Here is a 25,139-nt window from a genome sequence, read left to right on the forward strand (position 1 = left end):
AACATTAAGTGAGAAAACTTCTAGTGCCATGTACTACAGGAGAAGAAAGAGAAGTTTTGGGGTGCCGCAAGAGATCAGGGAGGGGCAATGTACACATGCACAATGTTCAGAAACCAGGAACAGCTATGTGGCTTCAAAGACCCCCAACCTTTGTTGGACCTTTGTCCCATAGATGGGAAAGAACTCTGGAAGAGCCAAACTCAGGAGAATTCCCTGTAGGTCTGAGAGAAACACCAGAGGCTGGGACATCTATGGTTGGAAGAAGCCTCAGAACAGAAATCAGAGAGCATCAGATCCTCAGCTAGAGGATGCGCAAGAACAGGGCTGCCCTCAGCACTGACCAGGGCATTGCCCACTTTCGAGGGAGACAAATCCATGAGATGTAAATTAAACCCATCCATACCGATGGATCAGATACATTCCTTTTAGCCCTCAGTCTTTCATGAATGCTCTCCCAGATTCTGTGTGGTAGATTTCAGAACACAAGAGGAAGAGAGAGAACTGGAGAAGGGGAAAATGTTAGTGGACTGTGGCCAAGATGTCAAAAACAGCTTGTCCTTCCTGAGTATTGGCAGTTGTTGATCTTGGTTCTAATCACACTGATTGACTGCTCTGTAAGGGGTCGAACTCCCTTGGCACTAGGCTAATGGAAGATCCAGAGCCTGGAGCAGTACACACACCTGCAGTACATTAGAGTCTACACAGAGGGCCTATTGGAAGACCAAACAGTTGTATCATTCTGCCCCTTGTGTCTACATAGACAGCGCATGGGAACATGTAGCCTGGAGTCTGCTCTCTAAATCAAACTGTCATCATGAGTAATAATTATACCTTGGGAAACAGCAGAGTGACTCAAAATGCTATCCCTTCCCCCCACATCCACCCCCTCGAACAGCTTAGAGCTTTGTGCACCATGTTCTCCTGCCTGACAGCTCTCCAAATGCATGAACTGATTGCTAGGACTGCAGGGTCTGGTGGACTAAGGGAAGACAGTGTCTTTGCTGGCTCAAGGGCTGTTTAGACCAGCTGTTCCCAAAGCACAGTAGACTGGGAGCAAATAGTAGTGTGTGCTCTGGGGGAGCTGTCCTTTCCTCTTAGTAGGTGGACTATGTCCTCATGAATAATAATAATGAAAATAACTGGCATAGGTTCTGGGGATGTGGCTTAGTGGTAGACTGCTTGCCCAGCATTCGTGAGACTCTGGGTTCCACCCTCAATACTGCAAAAAGAAAAAAAAAAAGCCAAGCCTAGTGGTACATGCCTGTAATTCCAGCACTTGGGATGTTGAGGAGGGAGGGGTTGTGAGTTCAGAGCTGGCCTAGGTTATCTACATAAGAAGACCCTGTCAATAAAAGGAGGAGAGGGAAAGATGAGGAAGAATGACCTAAGGGGTAACGTTGATCAAGATGCATGGCACTCATAAACTGACATGTTGAAATGAAACCCCTGTATACAACTACTTAAGAAAAACAAAAACTGAAGTTAAAACAGAAGACTCAAACAACAAAATATAGTACTTTCCTACAGGTTCAGATACAATTATGTCAAGAAATGGGTCAGCTAACACTTATTGGATGCCTACTGTGTGTCTGCTCTGGGAAATGTGCAGTTGAGGTATTAAATGGGTGCATGAAGCCATCTGGCTACTACGATGCTGAAAAGACAGCCTGTGCTCCCCCATTCGTGCATACAGCCACAGCACCATGAAGGGCTGTCTCCTGTACAAGACTCTCCCTGACCTGGCCCTGAGGGGGTCACCCTGGTACACAAGTGACTCATTTCATTCCTGTTCCATCAGTGCCCTGTCTGTAGTGGCCGTTACCTTGCTGAACCCCATGTTCACCAAAGCCTTACTACCACCTTAAGCCTACCTACTGATGAGGGAGCTACAGCTAAACTGACTGCCTGAGGTCATAGAGGGAGCTTGGGGCTGGAGCAGAGGCTGGTGCAAGAGCCGGGGCAGTGACTCGGAGCCCAAGATCTTGACTACTTAACTGCTTGAGCAGGAAGTGTATGTGTCACCAATGCCCTGTTTCTATTCCCTTACTGGCCCCAACTCTATGAGACATGCCATGAAACCACCCCAAACTGCTCTTTAACCACACTCTAAGCCCTAAATCTGTTGCAATTATGTGTGTCTACTCCCATCATGCCCATGCCCAGGGTGACTACCTCAGAGCCCCATTCATCTTGAAGGCCAGGCCACATGGTCCCCGGACAAGAAGCTCCTAGGCAGGGAGGAACCTACGGACTTAGAGATCCCCTGTAATCAAAGCCCATTTCTGCAGTCTCTATCCCATTATCTTTGCTTGAAATTTTGTTCCAGAAGTCAGAATTCAGGCATACGAAACTACTGGCATCACCATGCAGAATGTAATGCCAGAAATGCAGGTTTCCCTAGGGGCTCTGAGCCATGGCATGAGATCTCTTGCTGCAGATAGGAGTCTGAATCTGTGAAGGATGGTGATGCTAAAACACTGTGCACCAGACTCCATTCCCTGAGGTCTCTGACTTGGACAATGCCTTCAGAAAGGCCTTTGCAATTCCCACACTGTACCCACATCCTGCGTGTGAAAGGTTATTTCCCTTGGAAACTTAAAAAGGTTCTTTTTCTCCTCTTCCTCCTCCTCTTCATTCCTCATGGTACTGGGGATTGAATGTTCAGGGCCTCTGCTTGTCAGCTCTACCCCTTGAGCTATGCCCCCAACCATTTTAGTTTTCAAGATTTTTCTAGTAAGTTCTCAATTTTTGCACAACCCAGCTTGGACTCCAATCTTTGTATATACACTTCCTGTGTAGCTGGGATGACGGGTGCAAGCCACCATGCCCAGTTTTTATTGGCTGAGATCAGGTCTTGTGAACTTTTTGTCCTGACTAGCCTTGATCCATGATCCTCCCGTTCTCAGTCTCTGGAATACCAAGGATTACAAGTGTGAACCAGCATGCCCAACAAGAACCTGCAAGAGTTCTGTGGCCAGAGTCAGGGAATGCTAAGGGGAGCCAAGTGATACATTCTCTTTTTCTGCCAGAAGTAGCACCACCTTGGCCATGCCAATGTGTATGAATGTTTCCTCAGTGGAGTAACCCCAGCTTCTCAAGGCATAGCCTCTGAGTACTGCCTGCTAAGTGCAGCCCTAAGGGCTTGAGGGCAAAATGCTTATTACTGGGCTGGGGGGGAGGGGAGGAGGAAAGAAGGATCATTTATAACCCAGCAGTTCCCACAAAGGGAAACATACTTTCCACTTCCTCTTTCTCTTAACGAATTCTTAACTCCCCTCAGGTTCCTTTTTGAGAAGCCTCTAATTTGTCCTTACTAATGTTCCTATTAAAGTCAAAACACATCCACAAGGCATCCTTCCTTTGTCTCCCCAAGCTCCACCTTTCTAATAAGGACTCCTTATAAAACTAAGAATGCTAACTTTATGGGTACCTTGGTTGCCTAGGTACCACACACCTAGGCACTGTGCTAGGCATTTTATGTGCATTCTCCCTAATTCATTTACATTTCCCTCCTGTTACCAGAACTTTGAGCCACTCTGCCCACCTGTCACCCTCTAAGAGGAGAGCTGGTTGCCGTCTCCTTCCATGAAGCAGTAGCCTGAGAAATGATTCCAGCTTTCTCTCCCTACCCAGGGGCTAACTTCTCTCACTTGAACCAGGAATTCAGACCACCAAGCATTTCTCCTGAGACCTTTGTGTGTTTGGGTTAGTAGAAATCAAAATAAATAAGCCCCACGTTGTGCGTTGCTGTTTTGATCACCCTCTGTGAAGGTGTTATAAAGGTTAATGTGTACCACTTTTTCCCCTAGTGCTCATGGGTAATTTACAAGAGCTATCACAGACTAAACAAACAAAACCTGAGGCTGAGAGAAGCTATCTGGCTTACATGGGTTTGAACCCAGGTCTGTCAGGATCTAAAGCCCAATTCCCCGCCCCCTGCCCCAAGGTATCATCTTTCTCCATGTAGATAAACAAGCTAGCCAAGCTGATTTTGGTCCCCATAATAACAACACGATCCATCATGTTATTAGCAGAGAACTCAAGGAGAATCTAGGATGTTTGGTTATAAATTAACTCTGTTCAGAACCTGTCCTCCTCTGGGCACCAAGACAACTCCTGGCATTGACTTCCCAGCAGAGCGCCAAACTCTGTGTTCCAGACAGATATAAGACTTCTAGTTAAATTTGAACTTCAGACAAGCAGAGTGTGTCTGAGTATCTCTCACATGCATCATGAAACATACTTTTACAAAGAACAAAATATTCTAGTATGCTTATGTAAAACTCAGATCTGGTTATCCTGTGATTTTCTTTGTAGAATCCAGCATCTCCACCCTTGAAGCCAGGCATGCTGGGAAATGTCAAGCCCAGCTCCAGGCCCCCCATCTTTGTTTCAACAAGAGCTGCCAGGGCAGCCTGAGCACACCTTTCTGCGCCCTGAGAAGCGGTTCCCCTCACTCCTGCTCTCCGGGCTCTGAACAAGCATAAGGACTTTCAGTTTCTAGAATGTGTAGTCAGGCTGCTTCTACCACCTTCGGCCCTGGGCATTTGCATTTCCCCAGCTCAGTGCCGTTTCTTTCCCCTCTCCCTGGCCGGGCTAATTCTTCAGACCTCCCTGGACTTGAGCCGGCTCTGCCAGGAAGCAATTATGTCAACCCTTGCCCAGGGCTAGTTGTACCCTGCCCCTTCCCACTGTGCCTGACAAGCAGGGCCATAGCAACTGACCCATCAAGTCTCCCACAAGAAGCACTAGACCTGGCATCAAGTAGAAAGCCAGGGAGTGAGTGAATGAATGAATGAATGAATGAATGCTGTCCCGCCAAAGTTGGGTCTTCTGAATGTGACTCCATCCTTCCTTCCTTCATGAGTTTACTTTTTTCCATGCGGCATACTTTCTCCCCTCCCCCTCAGCAGTCTTGACCAAGTCTAAGCAGGGGCTTAGGGTCGCCCTTCAGAGGGTCAGAGGAAGCCTAGGCACTGAGGGGCTTCCTAACCCTGTTTGTGCCATGCACATTGCCTCGGAGGACTCATCCTAGGTACAGGTCTGGGAAAGCCTGCTGCTTCTGACTTCCGGGTCTTCCTGGCCCATGGCCCCCCTCCCTCCAGCCCATCCCACTAGGTACCAACAGCCTTCAGGGAGCCCAGTAGGCTCTCACTCCCAGTTTGGGGGTGTGGGGAGATGTGGGTGTCGTATGGCTGAGGGTGAGGGCAGGTGGCAGGGTTTGGTGGGATTTCAGAACATCACCCATGTGTTCCATGTTCACCCACCCAAAGCTTTGCCCACGCACAGCCTGGCAGCAGAACAAGCAGCCCAGAACTTAACCCTTGAGCAGCATTTGGAAAGGCAGCTTCCGAAAGAGCCAGTTCGGACAGCAGTAACTTTAACCATACACACACAGTGAGAGAGAGAGAGAGAGAGAGAGAGACAGACAGACAGACAGACAGACAGACAGACAGACAGACAGAGACAGAGACCGAGGAGACACAGAGAGCCAGATAGATACAGACAGACATATAGAGACAGACTTAGACAGAGCAGACTGACAGAGGCAGAGACAGAGAGCCAGATAGACAGAGACAGACAGACTGACAGAGACACAGAGAGCCAGATAGACAGAGACAGACAGACGGAGACAGAGTTAGATTCCAGTCCCCTTTGCAGAGAGAACATCAGGAAGACCCCTCCCCTGCCCGCGGGGTGCGAGGGGGAGACCAGCAGGGCGTGGGGAGCTCAGCCCCCGCGGTGCTGGAGGCAGGCCGGGAGGCGCGGGAGGGGCCGGTCTGAATCCGCTCCTCTCAGCGCCCTCACAGGCTGACCCGCACCCCCGTCTGCACACCCAGGACGCCGAACGGTGGGGAACACCCTTGGGTTTTAAGTGAACTATCAGAACAGGACTCGGGCCCCGCCGAAGGCCGGCGGGCCGGGCCCTCCACTGGGACTTGGCGGCCCGTGGCTCCGGGGCACCCGGGTCCCGCCGGCCCCCCTCCACCCAGCCAAGCCGACCGTGCCCAGCCCGGCCCGGGCGCGGCGGGCGGGCGGGCGGGCGGGACCGGCGGGGACTCACCGTGCGTGCGAGGCAGGCGCGGGCTCGGTGGCGGCTCCGGGGCCGGCCAGGTGCGCGGGGCCGCGGCGGGGCTCCGCGGCTGCGGCTGGGAGCAGGCTGGCAGGTTGCGGCCCCCTCCTCGGGGCGCTAACCACACCCCTGCGGCTCCCCGCCCGCTTCCTCCGAGGGTGGGGTGCGCGGCGTGGGCCGGCCCCAGCCTCTACCATAAACTCTCAAGTAGACGCCGCCTGCGATTCGCGAGCGGCCGCGGCCTCCGGGCCCCGCGTGCGCCCCCCGCGCCCGCCCCGGTCCCCCGCACACCTGTGGCCCTCGCGGAGGCCGCCCTTCCCCGGCGGGGCCCCTCCCGCCCCGCGCAGTGCCTCAGTCTCCCCGCACGCTCCGGCGGCCGCGCCAGCCCCCGTGGCGGCGGGGCGCCATCCGGTGAGGACCGCCGGGGGCTCGGGGGGAAGCGGCCCCGGTCCCCGAGCACAGGAGGAGCGGGCCTGGCGGGGGGCGCCCGCGCGGGTCGGAGGCCGAGGCCCGTCCCCGCGCCGACCCTCCCTGACCGGGGATGAGGCCGGGGCGCAGGGCCGCGACGCTCCTGGCCTACCCCGAGGGCCACCCGCGGGCGGAGGGCGCGGGGGGGGGGGGGGTCGGGGACGGCGAACGACCCCGGGGCACCTCCCGAGTTCCTGCACGCAGGACCGGCGGACGGGGCGGGCCGGCCGGGGAGGTCCGCTCGGGGTCCGGGTCGAGGCGGGTGTGTGCGTGTGCTGCCCCCACGCGGCCGCCGCGGAGCGCGGAGTCCCGGCCGCTGAGTCCTTGGGCCCCCGGTGAGCAGCAGTAAAACCTGGACCCTGTGGTGGGAACCGTACTTCCAACCCCAGGGCTCTGGAGAGCCCCCGCGGTGCCCGAGCCCAGCGCACGCAGCAGCCCCCGCGCGACGGCGGAGAGAGGCGCACACGGTCCCAGCACCTGTCCTGAGAACTCCTGGGTGTGGAAACCACCTACTCCCAGTGGAGAAGCAAACCGTTCCCCTTCAGTCTGCATCTGCTTCCGTGGAGGGAGGCCCTGGCCCGGGACAGGCGCGTCCTGTGCCGCCAGGGGGAAGCCACTGGAAGGAATGGCTTCGCTAGCTGGGCCTTGGCCTTCTCACCCTCCCCCCCCCTCCCCCCCCCCCCCCCCCCCCCCCCGTCTGCAGCCGTGCATTCACTGTTCACCCAAGAGGCCAGTCTTCCCAGAGACTTCTCCCGGGCACCATGTTTAGCCTTGAGAGTCACCAGTAACTCCTTCATTCCCCATAGCTATGAAATCTACACTCTAGGAATCTTTCCAAGCATTTATTTTTGTGTCTGCATGGTGTTGAAGCTCAAACGCTGGGACTTGGGACCTTATGCTACCACTAAGCTACAAACCCTGCTTCAAGCACTTTTCCTATTTTATAAAATGGTATTGGGGTTTGAACCCAAGACCTCACAAGACTTCTCTGTCTCGCCCAAAGCTGGTGCCCTACCACTTGGTCTATATCTCTAACCCAATTTTTTGCTGGTTAATTGAAGATGGAATCTTGTAGACTTTTCTGTCCAGGCTGATTTGAACCACAATCTTCCAGATCTCAGTTGAGTAGCTAGAATCACTGGCATAACCACCAGCACCTGGAACCAAGAATCTTTCTTATGCAGCATTTTCTCCCTAGTCCTCCCCCCATTTCCATCATCCCCAATCTGGCTCAGATTATCTTTGTTTCCTGTCTGGGTGTTTGTGAAAGATCCTCCACCTCTGTGACTGGGGGTCATTGTAACTGGAGCTCCAGAAAGTTGCCTGAGCAGTGATAAACTTTGCAGCTGGCATTTGAAACTACAAGAATGGTCTCGATTGTCTGGAGCAAGAGGGAGCTACACAGGCAGCCTCAGGAACACGATTTTTAAGGGAAGGGCCACATTGTCTACCTCTACCTGATGATGGGACCTGGAATGGCCATCTTGGTCTCAGCTCTTGCTGAAAGCAGACAAGCTACAAACTACATGAGAGATAAAGTCTGAACCCTCAGTGCCACCCAGCACCACGCACAGCCTGGATACGGTCTGGATCTAAGTGAATGTTTAAAAGACCAAGAAACATTTAAGTTGTTCATGTTACTGCATTTGGAGACTTTCTGTTACCACATCTTAACCTGCACTGTGATACTGTGATATATTAAGAAATTGGGACACACACACACACACACACACACACCCAAACACACCCAAACACTTGGAAAGCTGAAGAAGGAGAATAGTGAGTCTTAAAACAAATGAACAAACAAAATCATACAGATCATCATGAGTTTGAGGCCAGCCTAGAATACACAGCAAAAACAAAAGAAAACAACAACAAAATACAAGAAGAAATGTGTATTTGGCCACTGCCTGGGGTTCCTGGTTCCCCCAAACCTTGGGAATCTCCAGTGTGAGAACTACCTTTTGCACACCAATGTGATTATAGTGGCTGGAGACCTCTAAATGAACTCAGAATGAGAGCTGTCCCCAGAAAGCAGGTTCAAAATATTTTCAGCCCAGTCCAAATTGAATTACAGGCCAGCTGACAGAGCGCTGTCTGTTGCTGGAAAGTTTCCTGCATCTGAAATGAATACCAAGTGGTGTATGAGAGCCAGAAGAGAAAAAAGACATTCTTTTTTCTTAACATCCTAATGCACCTTCAATTTAAGCCTATGTTCTTAATACACAGTAAGCAAAAGTAAACAAAGAACTCTAAAAAAAATCATGTGAACAAAATTCAGCTGTAGTAGTATCACAAAGAACAAAATACTTAGGAGTAAAATACTTAGGCAGTAAAATACTTGCGCACTGAAAGCCACAAAATGTCACGGAAAGAAATCATAGGAGACATAAATCAATGGAAAGACAGCATCAAAGACTAAGAGATTTACACTATAAGACTGACGTTGCCCAAAACAATCTAAATACAGATTTAATGTGTATCTATCAAAATCCCAGCACTATTTATGAATAGAAAAATCAATCCTAAAATTCATGTGGAATCTCAAGGGGCCCTAAGTTGCCAAAATAATCTTTAAAAAGAACATAGTTGGGGGCTGGGAAGGTGGCTCAGTGGTAGAGCGCTTGCCTTGCATGCCTGAGGCCCTGGGTTTGATTCCTCAGCACCACATAAGCAAAAAGAAAAAAGCCGGAAGTGGCACTGTGGCTCAAGTGGTAGAGCACTAGCCTTGAGCTGAAGAGCTGAGGGACAGCACCCAGGCCCAGAGTTCAGGCCCCACGACCGGACCCCCCCCCAAAAAAAGAACATAGTTGGGGGCTTTACACTTCCAGATTTCAAAATGTACAAAGATGCAGTAACCAATACTCTAGAGGGCTGGCATAAAAACTGGTAAAGATAAAATGTTTTATGTGAAGAGAAATTCTGGAGACTGGTACATAGCAATGAGAAAAAAAACTCTGAAAAAAACTCAATGAACTGTACACTTAAAATGTACAGGATAACTTTTATATTACAATTTAAATTTAAAAAAATTTAAAAACGTATTTATTAGCATTAATTGCATGAAGGAACTTCACTTTAACAAGTCCATATGGACCCCCGCATACCTATGCATACAAAGTACCTTGATCAAATGCCCCCATTCCATCACTCTCATCATCTCTCATCCCAAACTAGCCCACCAAGCTTAATCATTCCATTTTCACACATGTACACAAAGTACTTTGACCATATTCGCCCACCTTTATTCCTCTCATTCCCCTTCCCCTTCCCACTAGTACCCACACCTCTGTTTTGTATTCTTGTCATTAGTTTTTGTGTATATTGATTGTCCAATAGGGTTTTTTACCACAGTATTTGACACATGAATATACAGTACTTTAATCGTACTGACCACCTCATTTATTCTCACAACTTAAGACAATTTTAATGGGAAGCAAAGGTAGAAATGGTAAGTTCTGCGTTGTTCTGAACCTGTAACTGCCTGCCTAATGATGATTTTCCCTTCTTCCATAGCAAAGCGCAAAGCCTCAAATTGTCTGAATGACCTTCCTCCCCTACCACGTGATTCAGGTCAGTCCTGATTGGTTCAATTCAGTCATGATGGTCTTACTTTCATGGGCAGAGTGGGTCACCCAGTCTGGTGAAGAAGTCTTTTGGAGTCTTGCTCAAGAAATAAGACTTACCAGGGTCATATATATATACTGGTTCCTATCAGGATACGATGCGTGGGGTTTCCACACTCAGTTTTCAATCTGGAAAGCCACAGGCAGAAGCCTAGAAAGTAAGAATCTTAGGTCACAGCTGAGAACACAGGGAAAGAACAGGAAACAAGATTTTCCCAGGGAAGTTCCTAGAGTACGTGGGCTCCATCTTGTGGCTCTTTCACTAACTGCTTAGAGGATTAATTTTGGAAACCGCTAGCCAACGTTGGAGATTTGACAACTTGTGGGGTAAGTAGGTGTAGGGCAATGGTTCTCAAATGTACTTGAGCATCCCTCTGCAAACCTGTGGAAGGAAATGTTGGTCCCTAAGTCTCCCCAGTGACCGCAGGAGGGCTGGGGAGCCTATCCAGAGACACTGAAGACAAGAAGAGCCCATCTTCATCCCTTTCTGGAGAACATTCTTTCAAGGGCTGCAAAGGCTCTTTCAGCTCCCATTTCCTGTACGGGGAAAGGGAAATGTGTCCCCTCCCCCTTCGCCCTATAATAAACTCGTTTCCACTTAAATAAGAATAAAGTCTGCCCAGGGTCTAGGCCTTGTCCTCCCGGCCCTGTGCCTGGTGGGTGGTGGGCCTGAGCCGCAGGCCCGCGCCATGGCCGAAGCCATGAGCACTGTCCTCTGAGTTCACTCCAACCCTCTCAGCTCACGGGACACAGGCTCGACAGCCATGTTGCGGGTGGGCGCCTGTATTTAACCCTCTTTCCTCTGGGGCTCCCTCCACCCGCTTCCTGACTGGTTTCCTCGACCTCCCGACCCCCAAATCAGTAAACCAAGTGCGACCCGAGGGCAGGCAGCAGGTCTGATGGGACTAAGAGGGGCAGCGCCTCCCACCTCCCGGGCCGGGGCTTCCCCTCGACCCCGGGCCAGGTCGGGAAACAGCTTGTAGGCCCCATCCCCAGGCTTCCCCATGGAACCCAGGCCGCTCGACGACGACCGTTGGAAGGCCCTTGGCGGGAAAACCAAGGTAGGCGGAGACTAAGGCTCAAAGGCCCGCCCCGCTCTTCCGGGATTCGTCGCTCGCGGCGGAAGCGGGCCTCGCGATTGGTCCGCACTGCCTTCGCTCAGCAATCTGAGTGGGAACGTTCTGGACCCTTGGGGCTTAGGCAGTCGAGCGTCGCCTGAAGGTGGGAGTGGCACGCGCGTCCACTCTGGGAGACCCGCGGGGCTCCTGGGATGATGGAGCCAGACTCCGCGGAGACCCCGGGGCCTTTCCCCGCGGCCTCCCTCAAGGAGGAGCTGCAGTGCGCGGTGTGCTACGACCCTTTCCGGGACGCGGTGACCCTGAACTGCGGCCACAACTTCTGCCGCGAGTGCGTGAGCCGCTGCTGGCTGGAGCAGCTGGAGCCCGCCTGCCCGGTGTGCAAAGACCCCGCGTCGCCCTCGGCGCTGCGCACCAACCACACCCTCAACAACCTGGTGGCCAAGGTGCTGCAGGCCGAGGGCGCGTGCGGGCCCGGCCGCCGCCCGACGCGCCGCTGCCGCCAGCACCGCGCCGAGTTCTCGCTCTACTGCCAGGAGGACAAGGAGCTGCTGTGCGGGCCCTGCGGGGCCGACTCGCGCCACCAGGACCACCGCGTGCTGCTGCTGGAGGACGCCGCCCGCAACGCCCGGGTGAGGGCCGGCGGGACCCGCGCCGTCCCCGCCACCCCGAGCGTCCCTGCCACCCCGCGCGGCCCCTGCGACCCCCCAGCGGTCCCGCCACCCCGCGCCGTCCCCGAGCGCCTCCCCCGCCCCGCAACCCCCGCGCCCGTCCTCGCGATCTCAAACGTCCCACAACCTCACGTCGTACACCCGCCCCCCCTCCCAACCCCTCGCGGTCCCTGCAAACGTCCCCGCCACCTGCGCTGTTCCCGCGATCCTGTGTCGGCCCCGCGATCCTCGCAACCCGTCCCACGGCCCCACACCCTTCCTGCCCCAGCTTCTGGTGGCTTCTCTGGCTTGAGTGAATCCCCACTCCCATCTGTGGCCAAGGTACCCAGGGCTCCTGAATGGCAGGAGAGGCAATGGCAGCTAGGTGATAGCTAGGACTACTCTCCCAAGACCACACCCTGCCCTTTGCTCAAGGGGTCAGGTCAGACAGTGGCATGTGGCCCAGCCCCACGGTAACCTGGATATACCCACGGGCTCCCAAGCCTGGCACCCTCAGCTGAGAGGTGGAGGAGGAGTCCAAGATCTGGCCCATGGCAGGAGGAATTTGGAGATTTTTTTTTTCCTCCCTGGAGCCCAGAACTTGCAGCGTGCCTAGCTGTGGGAGAAGGCCCTGGCAGTAGTGGGCTAACTTATTCTGAATCTCTCTAAATAGGCAATAAATATACTTAGCAGGGCAAAACTAACACGGAGTAGTTTTTCTTACAGGATGAGAAAATGATTAGAAAAGTGTTCATCTGGTTCAGAGGTTTGTTGTTGCTTTAATTTTAAAACTTGGTGTGTGAGCCTGTACTGGGGTTTGAACTCATGGGCACTGTTCTTTAGCTATTTTACTCAAAGCTTGGTGCTCTACTACTTGAGCCACACCACCACTTCAGTGTTTTGTGGAGTTTCTTGTGGTTTTTGCTGGTTAATTAGCAATAAGAGCCTCACTGACTTTCCTGCTAGGATTGGCTTGGAACTCAGATCCTCAGGACTCAGCCTCCTGAGGAGCTAGGATTACAAGTGTGAGCCACCCATAACTGGCTTAAAATGTTTTTGACTTTTCACCTTTAGAAATGTATCTTCCGATGTGGTCATTTATGTATCAACTAAAAAAACAAGTTTCTGAAAATGTGTGTTGTATTCTGGCCAGTTTTCCCCATCCTTTTAAAAAAAGTTAGTTTTTCATCACCTACTAATACTTGAGTTAGCTGGCAGGTTAGCTGGCAGGAAGCAGGGTTGTACTGCAAAGGAGATAGTTCAGGAGCCCCCCAATACTTGTCCTCTAGGCCCCTTTATCCCCTTTTCTGCAATAACTTTATTTTAAAAGTTGAATACAGGGCAAGTAAAGTAGTTCAGTAGTAGAGCCCTTGCCTAGCATGTGTGGGGCACTGCATGTATGGGACACTAGCATGAACGACACTGGGCTCCATCCCTAGCACCATGCAAAAACATTACAGTTCCATACACATGTTGACACAGTTCCAATGAAAGGTGATGGAAAGATGACATCAATATACATATTTGAATAAGTAACCCTGGTTAACTGTATTTGTTAGCAAGGATCCACAACAATGTGTTTCCCCACTTGAGCTGGCAGAGGTGCCTGGAGAGCTGAGTTGGGCAGCTGGGGACTTGGGACTCATTTAGTAGGGAGACTGAAGATCAAGTCCTGATTAGTCCTGGTGCAGCTGGTATAGATAGGATAGGCAGGAGACAATGCTGAGAACCCTCAGGCAGAGGCCCCATGTTAGCCCCCAGCCAGGATTCAAGAGGTCAGGTCCAGGGGCATCTTGCCATTATCTGCACAGATGCCTTGAACTGCTAAGTCTCAGGCAGGAGGTGAGCTAGCCAATAGTTCCCTCGCCAGAAGTGCTAGGCAGGTTAAGGAGGCAAAGGAAAGGTATTTTGGGCAGAGGCAACAGCACATGGAAGTCTGGAAGGTGGAAAGCTTGCCCTTGTAGGCACCAGGAGAATTTCAGAGTAGTTAAACTGGGAGTGGAGATGCACTCAAAGCCAGGAGGCACAAATTGTAGCTTTATCTCTACTGAGGTTTAATGAAGAAAATGGGTAATGTGAGATCAGTGGTCATGCAAGAGGTCTGAGAGTTGGAGAGATCTAGTACCTGAGGATCTGAGGACATGCAGTCTGTAGTACTCTGTTATCTGCAGTAGAAAATGGACTAAAACATTCCCCATCCAAGTAACTTCTTTCATCCTGCCCTGATTACTGACACACTTGCTGTCCTCAGCTTTCAAGCCAGTCCCTACAGATCTCAGATGCAACAGAGCACAGTTATTGCCTACTTGTCAGAGCCTGTGTCCAGGGCAGAGGGATTCTCATTCTGCTTTACACCGAGGCTCTGAGTAACTGAACTGCAAGCTTAGGTGCCATGATTGACACCTGTGTGTTGACAGGTCATGTATTTCATGATGAATCTGGAAGTCAGTTTTGAGTTGGGTAAGGATAAGGTCTGGATGAGATCCAGTATATTTGCATTTCTGTGTACTTATACAGAATGAGAATGTGATGATTAAATGTCATAATTTGTTAATAAGCACATACCATCTTACATGGTATGATCATGGCTGTTTATAATTAGTATCATTAGAATTGTTATTTTTATTATTTTTCCAAAGACAACCCTTGAAAACCTTTCTCAGAATATGGAGAAGAAAAAGTATAGAGAGAAAATATCAGGTCACTAGATGGAGGTATGACTCAGTGGTAGAGGATAAGTGCCTGCTGAGCAAATGTGAGACCCTGAGTCTAAACTCTAGTTTGGGTATGGGATGTGATAAGCCTCAGATGTAAAAGATAGATATTTAACCTAAAACTCAGTGGTTCTTTTCTTTTTTGAAAGAAGGTCTTTGTAGCTCAGGTTAGCCTCAAACTCTTGATTCTTCTGCCTCCATCCTACTGAGTGCTGAGATTACCGATGTACACTATCATGCCTGGCTCAGAGTGTACACTATCATGCCTCGCTCAGAGTGGTTCTTTAGGAAGTATATGGAGGCCAGAAGTGACAGATAAAATTTAAAAAACTAAATTAAACAAAGTCTGAGTTTGTCAGCTAAAGTCTTTCACACTATCCAAATAATCAGTCATGTGTAGGTAAAGCCTCTGGGGAGATGACATCCCTATCCTTGTCAGACCATCCAGTTTGGGAATTTGGAAAGGTTATAGCTATTCCCATAGCTCTGGGATCCCAGGGCCCACCCTGGACTAGCTGTAGGTCTGGACAGGATAGCTTACTCTGCTGTATTATCACCAGCTTGAGAGAGATTGGGCCCCTTTAATTCCTCAGCCCCATCTATCCACCTGCAGCAAGCATAGATGAAGGTTTGGTTAGAAACCTCTGAGGGCCCTTTGTACTGCAAATGTGGACTTAAACACTAGGATTTAAACAGGATTTGAGCTGTGCCTGTAGTACGTGGCTCAACTGTAACTAGTAATATAGATGTTAAACTGAGATTCTAGCTGTAGATGTGCTTGGTCTCCAGCCCTTAACTCACCTTCCTGCCTACTCATTCCCCACATCAGGCCAAATGTAAGAACATGGAGCATATACTGCAGCAGAAAGTCAGGACCTTCAGCAGTACTCGGAGTTCCTATGAGGCCCTGGCCAAGCACAATCAGGTGAGTGAGCGACAGGGCTAAGTGGGAGTGGTTGGACACCACAATCCAGTAGAGGTAAGAGAGGGAGAGTTGGCTCTGACTTAGGCCGACATTGCCCCTAGGGTAACTGTTGACTCTGAGTTGACTTCAGCATTGATGGTTTTGTTCACCATGCCTTTGGATGCTGAACTGGGCCACTCTGCCTTTGATAACCTGGATTTGTAAGGCCAGCAGCCACAGGCTTGCCTAAGAAGTCCCCTGTGCCATTGGCATATGTGTCATATGCTACCATCTACTGGGTTTTCAAGCCAGTATGATTTGGTGTTCCTTAGTGATTCCTTGTTTCCTTTCAAACCATATCTACTCCATGGCAGTGTTAGACCCCTTATTCCTTAAGTATATAATGTCCATCACTGTCACTGTCAAATCGCTCATATGCATCCCACCTGATTCTGCCTTTGTTCTGCATTCCACTGTCTGCTGTCTGTGTACTGGACATCAACCAGTCTACTACTCTACTTAAAACTGCTCCGTGGCAGCATATTCCCCTGAAAGTGCCGTTCACTAAGGCTGTGATCTGCCCTGCCTGCCTGGTGCTGTCTGCCACAGCCACCTGCCCTCTCTGTTTCTTATATAGCCAAGTCTCCCCAGACCTCTCACTCAGCATCTTACCTCGGCTCACATTCCCCTCTCGGAGCTTTTCCTGGTAACATGGCTCACTGTCAAGTCTCCCTGCTTTATCCTCTTCAAGACATTTCATTATTTATCATCACTTTTTTGGTCCCTTCTTTTTATCTCTTCCCATCCAAATAAAGACAAGTGGATACACTATTCCTGTTATCTTGAAGTTCTGGGCAAATTGTAAATGACTAAGGAAAAGCTCGTAGCAGTGGGTTTTAGTTCCATAGCCAGCTGATAATGAGGCTCTTTCCTGAACCCAAGCCTTGTCAGTGGGCACACATACTAGGATGTTTTTCAGAGCAGTGTCAGGCAGCCCAAACTGGTGTGGCTCTGCTATGGATATGTCCAGCTGAATGATAATTACTAAGAGCATTCACCTGAAGAGGTAATAGACCCAGATAAACCATGTTGCTATAATCTAGAAAGATTAGGACAGTAACTCTCCAGTAGCCTTTCACAACCAAGTCCAGTTCTCCAGGCAAGCCTTTCAGACCCTGCCAAACAAACTCCCTGAATCTGATTCTTTTTATTCCTTTAGATAAGGCAAAGCATAAAAGTATCCAGCAGAGAGCAGTCACTCAGTATTTCTGATGTCTTTGAAACCCACAAGTTCATAGGGTTCTACTTTTTTTGTTTATTGTCAAGGTGATATACAGAGGGGTTACAGTTACATAAGTAAGGTAATATTGTACATACATTTTTTTTGTCAAACTTGTTACCCCTTCCCTCATTTTTCTCCCACTTCCTCCCCAGTCCCTCAAGTTGTACAGATTATTTCCAGCATACTGTCTTATGAATATCGCTAATGCATTGGTTCCCTGCTTGTCCTTTGTCTCAAAATTCTGCTGTTACCCTTCCTTTCCCTAATTTAGATAAATAGATATACAGTACAGGGTATCAAAATCAAATACAGTGACAACAGGGGATATAGCATTGGGGGAAGAAATACAAAAAAAAATACAAGAAATCACACAGTACATTAAAAACAATAACACAACAATGCTTGATAAGAAATGTACTCATTACCTTGCTTATGTTATTGTAACCCCTCTGTACAGTATTTTCACAATAAAAAGCTTATTTAAAAAACAACAACAAAGGAAAAACCTCTTGTGTCCATGCCTTGGTGTTCATTTCACTTAGCATCATCTTATAGGGTCATATGTATGTAGCTATTGAACTATTCTGCCCATCTGCTAAGATTATCCTAGACGTATACTGTTTATTGCAAATAAGGGAAACCATGGGACCTTTACTCCTTTGGGTCTGGCTTACTTCACTTAATATTATTTTTTCCAAGTCTTTCCATTTCCTTACAAATAGGGTTGTTTCTACTTTTTCATTGAATTATTTTGTTATATGTCAGAACAATAAACACAGATTGAGCTCACTGTCAGAAAATTACCCACACTGCCATTGCTGGAGGACACCTTTCAAGTTGTTTTTCCCATATTGTCGTGGACTCATCTAGCCTCATCTCTGCTCTTTACTTTGCTTTCCTTTATGACTAAAATAATTTGAGTGGCTTTGCCATGGGGCAGGGCTGGACTAGTCATATTAGAGGTGAGATCTATCAGTCTGTCCATCATCCCAGATATTGGAAGACTCTGCTTTCTGTACAGGTCAAGAGTTGTACATAGTCCAGTGAATTTCTGTTTGATTGATGCTTTTATTGCTAAATCCCACAAAACCGTGAATATACATCTCAATGTTTATGTCCTTTATTGCTAGCAATGATAATGGCTAGAGGTGCCTTGACACTACTGATTTTTCCTACCTTGTTCAGTTCTTTGTTCTGTATGATAAAAATTTATCTTCCAGGGATGGGAAGTTGGCTCAGTGGTAGAGCGCTTGCCTTGCATGCCTGAGGCCCTGGGTTTGATTCCTCAGCACCACATAAGCAGAAAAAAGAGCCAGAAGTGGCATTGTGGCTCAAGTGGTAGAGCGCTAGCTTTGAGCTGAAGAGCTGAGGGACAGCAACCAGGCCCAGAGTTCAGGTCCCACGACCGGACCCCCCCCACAAAAAAAGAAAAAATTTATCTTCCATCCTCTCTATTATGTACATTATCAGTCTTTTAGCCTAATGCTGTTGTCTGTCTCACTTACCTTTTTTATTATTGGTAAATTTGTGTATCATTTCAAAGTATAAGTCTTTTCATATAATTGTCTTCAGTAAATGTCAGTTCATGTCCTTTTTGTTCTTGAAATATTTATCTTTCTCCTAGTTCATTTGTAAAAGTGCTTTGTATATTAAGACTAGCTGTAGTCTATCAAATATGTTGTAAATATTTTTCAAGTTTGTTATTTTCTCAGTAAATTATTTTTGTCATCTTTTCAGAACCATACATATTTATTGAATTTTTCAATCCCAAAATGAGATCACAGGCTGGGAAGGTGGCTCAGTGGTAGAGTGCTTGCCTTGCATGCATGAGGCCCTGGGCTCGATTCCTTAGCATCACATAGGCAGAAAAAGTCAGAAGTGGCACTGTGGCTCAAGTGGTAGAGCGCTAGCCTTGAGCTGAAGAGCTGAGGGGCAGCGCCCAGGTCCAGAGTTCAGGCCCCACCACCACCAAAATGAGGTCACAACCTGCTGTAGCTAAACATACATTTTGATTGTTTTTCTAATAGTTGTCTTCTAATTATGTCTATATACTTACTTGTGTTAATAATCTTGCCATATAAAAGTCTTAATTATTATTTTCATAATTCAGTTATCTCATTCCTTTAAGCCTTCCAAGTTTCATGTAATGCTAAGGAAGGTCTTTCTCATTCCAAGGTAAGAAATATTTCTTTGCTTTTTCCCTAAGTATTTGTGTGGTTTTTATCCTCCCTTCTTTACTACTTTTTGTATTAGGATTTGGAGTGTAAATATTATTAATGAATGCGTTTTAAAAGAAATATTTCATCTTTACTAAAGCTTTTCACTTAGATACATCTAAGGTCCTCAGATTTGAAGACAAATCACTTGTAAAAGTTTCTGCTAGTTTGCAATAATTCATTTCTGTGATTCAGGACTTTCCTTGTTGTTCAACCTAAATAAGATTCAGAAGATTTTATGTAGTGGAGGTTATAGGACTGAGGTTGACAAGGTCAGCTACAAGCAGTGATTCCATTTAAAAAATATTCAGCACAACTGTTTCTCCATTTCTAAGGTGATCTTAACCCCCCATGATAACCCATGATTACAGTGAAGTATAGAACACAAGTGCTTCACTTAAAGTCTGAAGGTCCCTAGCTGGAGAACAGATGAGGCCCCTCCCTACATCTGACCTTGAGCCCTCTGCTCTGCTGCAGGTTGAGACTACCTGGCTGGAGGGCCGCATTCACCAGGAGTTTGAAAAGCTACAAGAGTTCCTGAGGGTAGAAGAAAAGGCCACCTTGGACATGATGACTCAGGAGAGCAGACAGAAGCAGCTGCTGATAGATGAGAGGGTGAAGCAGCTCTCACGAGAGGTGGAGGCGCTGAACCGAGAGGTTAAGCGGCTGAAGGTGGAGATGAGGGAAGATGATATTTCCTTTCTCCTGGTAAGAGGCTCAGCATCTGGGTTCAGGGTGCCCCAGACCGCCAGTTCCCCCTCACTCACTCTGCCTGTGACTTTCTGAAACTGGCCCCCCATGAGCTTATGTTGTTGTGATTGAGACTAGGAAGTCCATTAGAGCAGTCCCAGGAGCCTCTTAGGGGGGGTCTTCACTTTCTATGTTATGATTTGAATTTTTTTACTTAAGTAAGGGGTTGGTTCTCTCGTGTGTGTGTGTGTGTGTGTGTGTGTGTGTGTGTGTGTGTGTGTGTGTGTGTGTGCTTATGCTGGAAATCAAACCTAGGATCTTGTATATGTTTGGCAAACACTCTACCACTAAGCTACATCATCAGTCCTCAGTCCTCCTCCCTTCTTAAGAATGATTTCATTCTCTCTTTTAAAAACCAAGATTGAGGACTGGGAAGGTAGCTCAGTGGTAGAGCGCTTGCCTTGCATGCCAGAGGCCCTGCGTTCGAGTCCTCAGCACCACATAAGCAAAAAAGAAAAAAAGCCGGAAGTGGCGCTGTGGCTCAAGTGGTAGAGTGCTAGCCTTGAGCTGAGGAGCTGAGGGACAGTGCCCAGGCCCAGAGTTCAGGCCCCACGACTGGACCCCCTCCCAAAAAAAAACAAAACAAGATTGAATTCAGGTTTTCTGCCATTTAGTGATTTTGTCATTGGTCCTTACAGAGAAGTTTCTGGAACTTGACAGCTGGTTTGTAAATCAGTCAGGATTTGAGGTACAGTCTCCTCCCATAGAACAGCTGAACTTTCCAGAAAGGAGTCTTTGCACAGTGGAGTTGGAAGGGTCAGGGAAGTCTCTGGAGACAGTGTCGTCCATCCTGGGTAGGACCTTTGTGAGTTGTGTGTACTATACAAAGCCTTGACCCATAACATCTGTATTCCGTAGGAGGCCCCTTCTTACAGTCATTTGAGTTTCTTAGCATTGTGCTCATTGCCTATTCTGTTTAGGAAATTGTATTATCCTGTGTTCAGAAATGATTTTTATTTGTGACAATTTTTTTAGAAAACAGCTGTTTTGATGTCATTTTCGTACTATACTATACAATTCACCCATTTTCTAAAATTTATTTTTTAAGAAAATGAGGTCTCACTGTGTTGTCCAGGCTGACCTCAAATTCCTGGGCTTAAATTTTCCTCCTCCTAACTAGTTTGACTACAGTCGTGCATCACCATGCTTGGCTTCATTCAGCCATTAAAAATGTATAATTTAATGGTTTTCAGTATTGTATAGAGTTGTGCAACCATCATATCAATCAATTTTAGAACATTTCATCACCCTAATAAAAAGCCTCACACCCCTTGGCAATTCTCCCCAATCCTGTAACCACCCTACTTTTTTTAAAAAAAGTCTATATTTGCCTCTTCTAAAAATTTCATACAAATGCAGTCATATAAATATATATAGTCTTTTGTGACTGACTTTTTTTTCTTTTTGGCAGTACTGGGGCTTGAACTGAGTCTGTCCTGCTTGCTAAGCTGATGCTCTGCTCTTGCTGTTTATTTTGGAGATAAAGCCCCTTGAGGATTTTTATTCCTGAGTTGGTTTCAAACCATGACTCTCTGGATCTCACTTTCCTAAGTAGCTAGGATTACAAGCATGAGCCACTGCTGCCTGGCTAATGACTGGCTTCTTTTAAAACTCCACTTTGTGGCATCTTTCAATGCTTCTTTCATTTTTATGGACAATTTCCCTTATCTATTACATTTTATTCCTCAATGGATAGTCATTTGGATTGTTTCTACTCTTTGGCTCTTATGGAAAATAGGGATATAAGCATTTATACACAAGTTTTATGTGGATATCTTTTTCATTTCTCTTGGGTATATCCCTAAGATTTACCTTATCACATGATTTTTTCAAATTCCTTGAAGAACTGCCAGACTATTTTCTAAATAGACTGTACTATTTTATATCCTCATTAACAGTGTATCATGACTCCAATTTTTATATGTCCTTGCCAATTTTCTTTTCTCTTTAGATAGCCATCCTTTTGAGTGTGAACTAGTATCTTATGATATGATTTGCATATCCTGATAGCTGATCATATTGAGCATCTTTTCACATGCTTATTGGTATTTATAGATCTTTCTTGGGAAAATGTCTATTTGGATTCTTCGCCTACTTTTAATTGGATTGTCTTTTTAATATTTACTTTTTATACTTCTTTAATATTCTAGATATAGGGCCTTTTTCACTTTTAGCTGTATAGTTACTACTAAATCTATTTTGAATATTTTTGTATACTTTTGAGTTTTTTCAATCTTGTTTAAGATTAGGGCCCTACTCCATTCTTTACCATGTTAGTATCTAGTTCTATCAACATAATTTGTTGGGAAGACTGTTCTTTCCCTCATTGACCTTGGCCTGGTGTAGATAATCAGCTGGGGATAAATGTGAGGGTCTATTTCTGGACTTTTCAGTTCTATTCCACTGACTCATGTCTATCCTTATATACCACATTGTTGTGATCACTAATGTTTTATAGTAAGTTTTGAAATAGCCGTGTGTGAGTGCTATTTGTTTTTGAATTTCTATATCAATTAAAAATTTGTTTTTCCGTTTCTGCCAAGAAGGCATGTGGGATTAGTTAAATGATCACTCATGTTGTTTTGAGGTGCTATAGCCTTATAAATGCTAAGCCAGCGCTCTCTCCCTCAGCCTTGGCACAATGATTTCACTGAATTTGTAGATACACTTGGGCAATGTTGACATCTTAACACTAGCAAGTCTTCTGATAAACATCCTTTTGAGCCCAGAAACTTACATACTTTTCCTGTTGTTTTTTTTTTCTTTCAGAAACACAAGACCCGAAAACGCCGGTAAGTTTTTAAGTCTTGTGAGGGAAGGGGAAGAGTAGGTAGAGAAATTAGGGGCTTAAAATCCAGTGGCTCTAAGACCAGGCAGGCAAGATCAGATGAAAGAGCTCTTTTTCAAAGCATTCCAATTCTGCTTGGCACAGGGAAAGTGAAGAGCCACTGTTCACCTTTCAGGGAAGAACACCAGACCTGTGGCTTGTGTTTTCCACTAGTCATTTAAACTAGCTTCTTGATTGGCCTCCTACCTCTGAGAGCTTCAGGACACTAGGTTAATGGCCATTGAGCTCTCGGATGAATATGAAAGAATTGGGTCCTTGTCCAAGATGTCCAAAAATGGAAGAGTACTGAAAATGGTAGTGAGTTCTTTGTTACTAGACGAACTTAAGCAGAGGCTTTAGGATACCTGGCTCTGTAGGCAAAAGCATTGTTAAGGTCCCTCCAACTCAGACATCTCCTGAGCAGATGCATGTGCTTTTTACCCACAAGAAGAAGTCTCAGTGTTGGAGAACTTCCTACATGTATCTTTCTTAGCTGGGTGGGAGGACTCTTAGTACGGAATCCTGAAGGGGTGTGGCAGCCCAGTGGGCTCCTGGTCCAGACCAGTTTGTTTTGAGGAAAGTCGTGAGGAAATTTAGGATTTAAGCAAGGGACCCAGTCTTGTTGCACATTTTCAGTTAACACACTTCAGTCTGGGATGCCTGGTCCCAGCCCCAACCACTATGCCCAGTCCTCCATTCCCAGGCTCTTCTACACTTTGGAGCCGGAGCCCATCCAGCCTGGCATGCTCATTGATGTTTGCAAGTACCTGGGATCTCTGCAGTACCGCACCTGGAAGAAGATGATTTCATTCATTGAAGTTGGTGAGTGGGGGGGTGCAGGCAAGTGTTTTAGCAAAGAGCCAGCTGAGTTTACCTCTGCTAGATCCAGCTCATTTTCCACCTGCTATCTTTCTAGTCTAGAAAAGGCTCCTGGCCCTTTCCTCCTCGGCTTCTGCTTTCTTCCTTGCCCTGCTTCTACTCCATCCCCTTGTAGTAGGGGATGGAGTTTAGGCCCTTCCTGTTCAGGTCATGCCTCTGCCTCCTCTTCAGAAAGACAAGTGCTTTCCTTTGTATTCAGAATCCTACCTCCTTGTTCCAGCATCACCTCTCCCAAGGTGACTTCTGTACATACTAGTCACTCTGTCCTGTTTTTACAGGAAGAAATGTCAGTGCTTTTCTGCTATAACCAAAGGACTAAAAACTGAGTGGCTTAAAATGACTGATGTTTAGTCTCTCATTAGAAGTCCACTGTCAGTCTGTGAGCAAGGCCATGCTTCCTCTGAGGCCTGTAGGGAAGAGCCTCCTCACCTCTCCTTAGTTTCTGGTGGTCGCTGATAGTGCCAGCTGTCTCTAGCTTAAGCTGCAATACTTTGTCCCATGGCATTTTCCTTTATGTATCTTTGTCTCTTCCTCTTTTTACAATGACATGGTCATGGTGGATTAAAAGTCTAGTCTCAGCCTAACTAATTACAGAGACCCTATTCCCAATCAAGTCACATACTAAGGGCTTTCACATCTCCTCATGAGGAGCATAGTTCAACCCATGTCCACTCCATCAGTTCCTGTACACACTGGAGCAAGTGGGAGAGTGCTGGTATACTGATGATGTCAGCTGACCTGGGAGCTGGAAGGTGACTGTTTTACTGACTGTCCCCCTTCTCCTTCTGCCTGTAGTGCCCATCACCTTGGATCCAAACACTGCCTCTGGCTGGTTGTCAGTGCATGATGACCTTGCAAGTGTCAGCAACCAACCCTACTGGAGACAAGTGGAGAATCCAGATCGATTTTCCTCAGCACCAGCCCTGATGGGCTCCCAAGTCTTCTCCCAGGGTTCCCATGCTTGGGAGGTTTCTGTGGGTGGGCTGCAGAATTGGCGTGTAGGTGTGATGCGTGTGGAGTCAGAAGCAGGAGAAGAATGCTACACACGTAACTGCTTCTACGACACACGCTCAGGCTTCTGGTACATGTACCATATGCGGGGTCAGGAGGATGACATGTGTATAGCCTCAGAACAGGGCACAGTGATTCTGCCACTGCCCATGCCACACCGCCTGCGTGTTGAGCTGGAGTGCGAGGATGGTGAGCTGTCATTCTATGATGTTGAGCGCCAATGCCACATGTATACCTTTCATGCTTACTTCGGAGCAGTGCGGCCCTACTTCTACATAGGCCCCCCGCAGGGCAATGAGGCCCATGAGCCTCTGCGTATCTGCCCCCTTCACATCACTATCAAGGAGGAGCTGGATGGCTGAGCTGTCTCTAACTTGTTAGGTGTTATGCCATGTGCCTCTTCTCTTGTTGCCTTGGAAGCCTACATTTCTTTTAGTGTTCTTATAAGCAAAAGTTGATGTTTTACCTTAATTCCTTTTCCTTGTACTATCTCATTGTGTTCAGTGAAATAAATACAGTTTATTTGTTGGTTGACGAGCACTCAGCTTGTTTCCACTTCTTTGGCTCTTAGGAATAATGCTGCTATGAACATTTGTGTGAATGTTTGTGTGTGTGTATGTGGTGTAAATGTCTTTAATTTTCTTTGGTATATACTTAGGAAAG

General features: G+C 47.6%; 2 protein-coding genes across 2 annotated transcripts in view; one reads left to right on the forward strand and one right to left on the reverse strand.

The window, feature by feature from the left end:
* Ptk2b (protein tyrosine kinase 2 beta) overlaps positions 1 to 6,131 on the reverse strand; it is a 96,860-nt gene extending 90,729 nt beyond the window's left edge. The window contains exon 1 of the mRNA XM_042697790.1: positions 6,065 to 6,131. The gene's annotated coding sequence lies outside the window, so the exon portion shown is untranslated. The remainder of the gene's footprint in view (positions 1 to 6,064) is intronic.
* Positions 6,132 to 11,396: 5,265 nt separating this feature from the next.
* On the forward strand, positions 11,397 to 24,927 carry Trim35 (tripartite motif containing 35). The gene is made up of 6 exons (XM_042697838.1): positions 11,397 to 11,875; positions 15,437 to 15,532; positions 19,487 to 19,717; positions 22,529 to 22,551; positions 23,290 to 23,408; positions 24,261 to 24,927. The coding sequence occupies exons 1-6, from the start codon at positions 11,438 to 11,440 to the stop codon at positions 24,836 to 24,838; spliced, it is 1,485 nt and encodes a 494-aa protein (XP_042553772.1). The 5' UTR covers positions 11,397 to 11,437; the 3' UTR covers positions 24,839 to 24,927.
* The last annotated feature ends 212 nt before the right edge of the window (positions 24,928 to 25,139 follow it).

Source organism: Dipodomys spectabilis, unplaced genomic scaffold, assembly GCF_019054845.1.
Source record: "Dipodomys spectabilis isolate Male_0828 unplaced genomic scaffold, ASM1905484v1 ptg000229l, whole genome shotgun sequence".
Lineage (NCBI taxonomy): Eukaryota > Metazoa > Chordata > Mammalia > Rodentia > Heteromyidae > Dipodomys > Dipodomys spectabilis.

Bases quoted from the DNA above. Each gene is read 5' to 3' on its own strand.
- Trim35 (XM_042697838.1), top strand. From the start codon at position 11,438: ATGATGGAGCCAGACTCCGCGGAGACCCCGGGGCCTTTCCCCGCGGCC. The intron at 15,533-19,486 runs GTGAGTGAGCGA...GCTCTGCTGCAG, and splicing joins CCCTGGCCAAGCACAATCAG to GTTGAGACTACCTGGCTGGA. The intron at 23,409-24,260 runs GTGAGTGGGGGG...TTCTGCCTGTAG, and splicing joins GATTTCATTCATTGAAGTTG to TGCCCATCACCTTGGATCCA.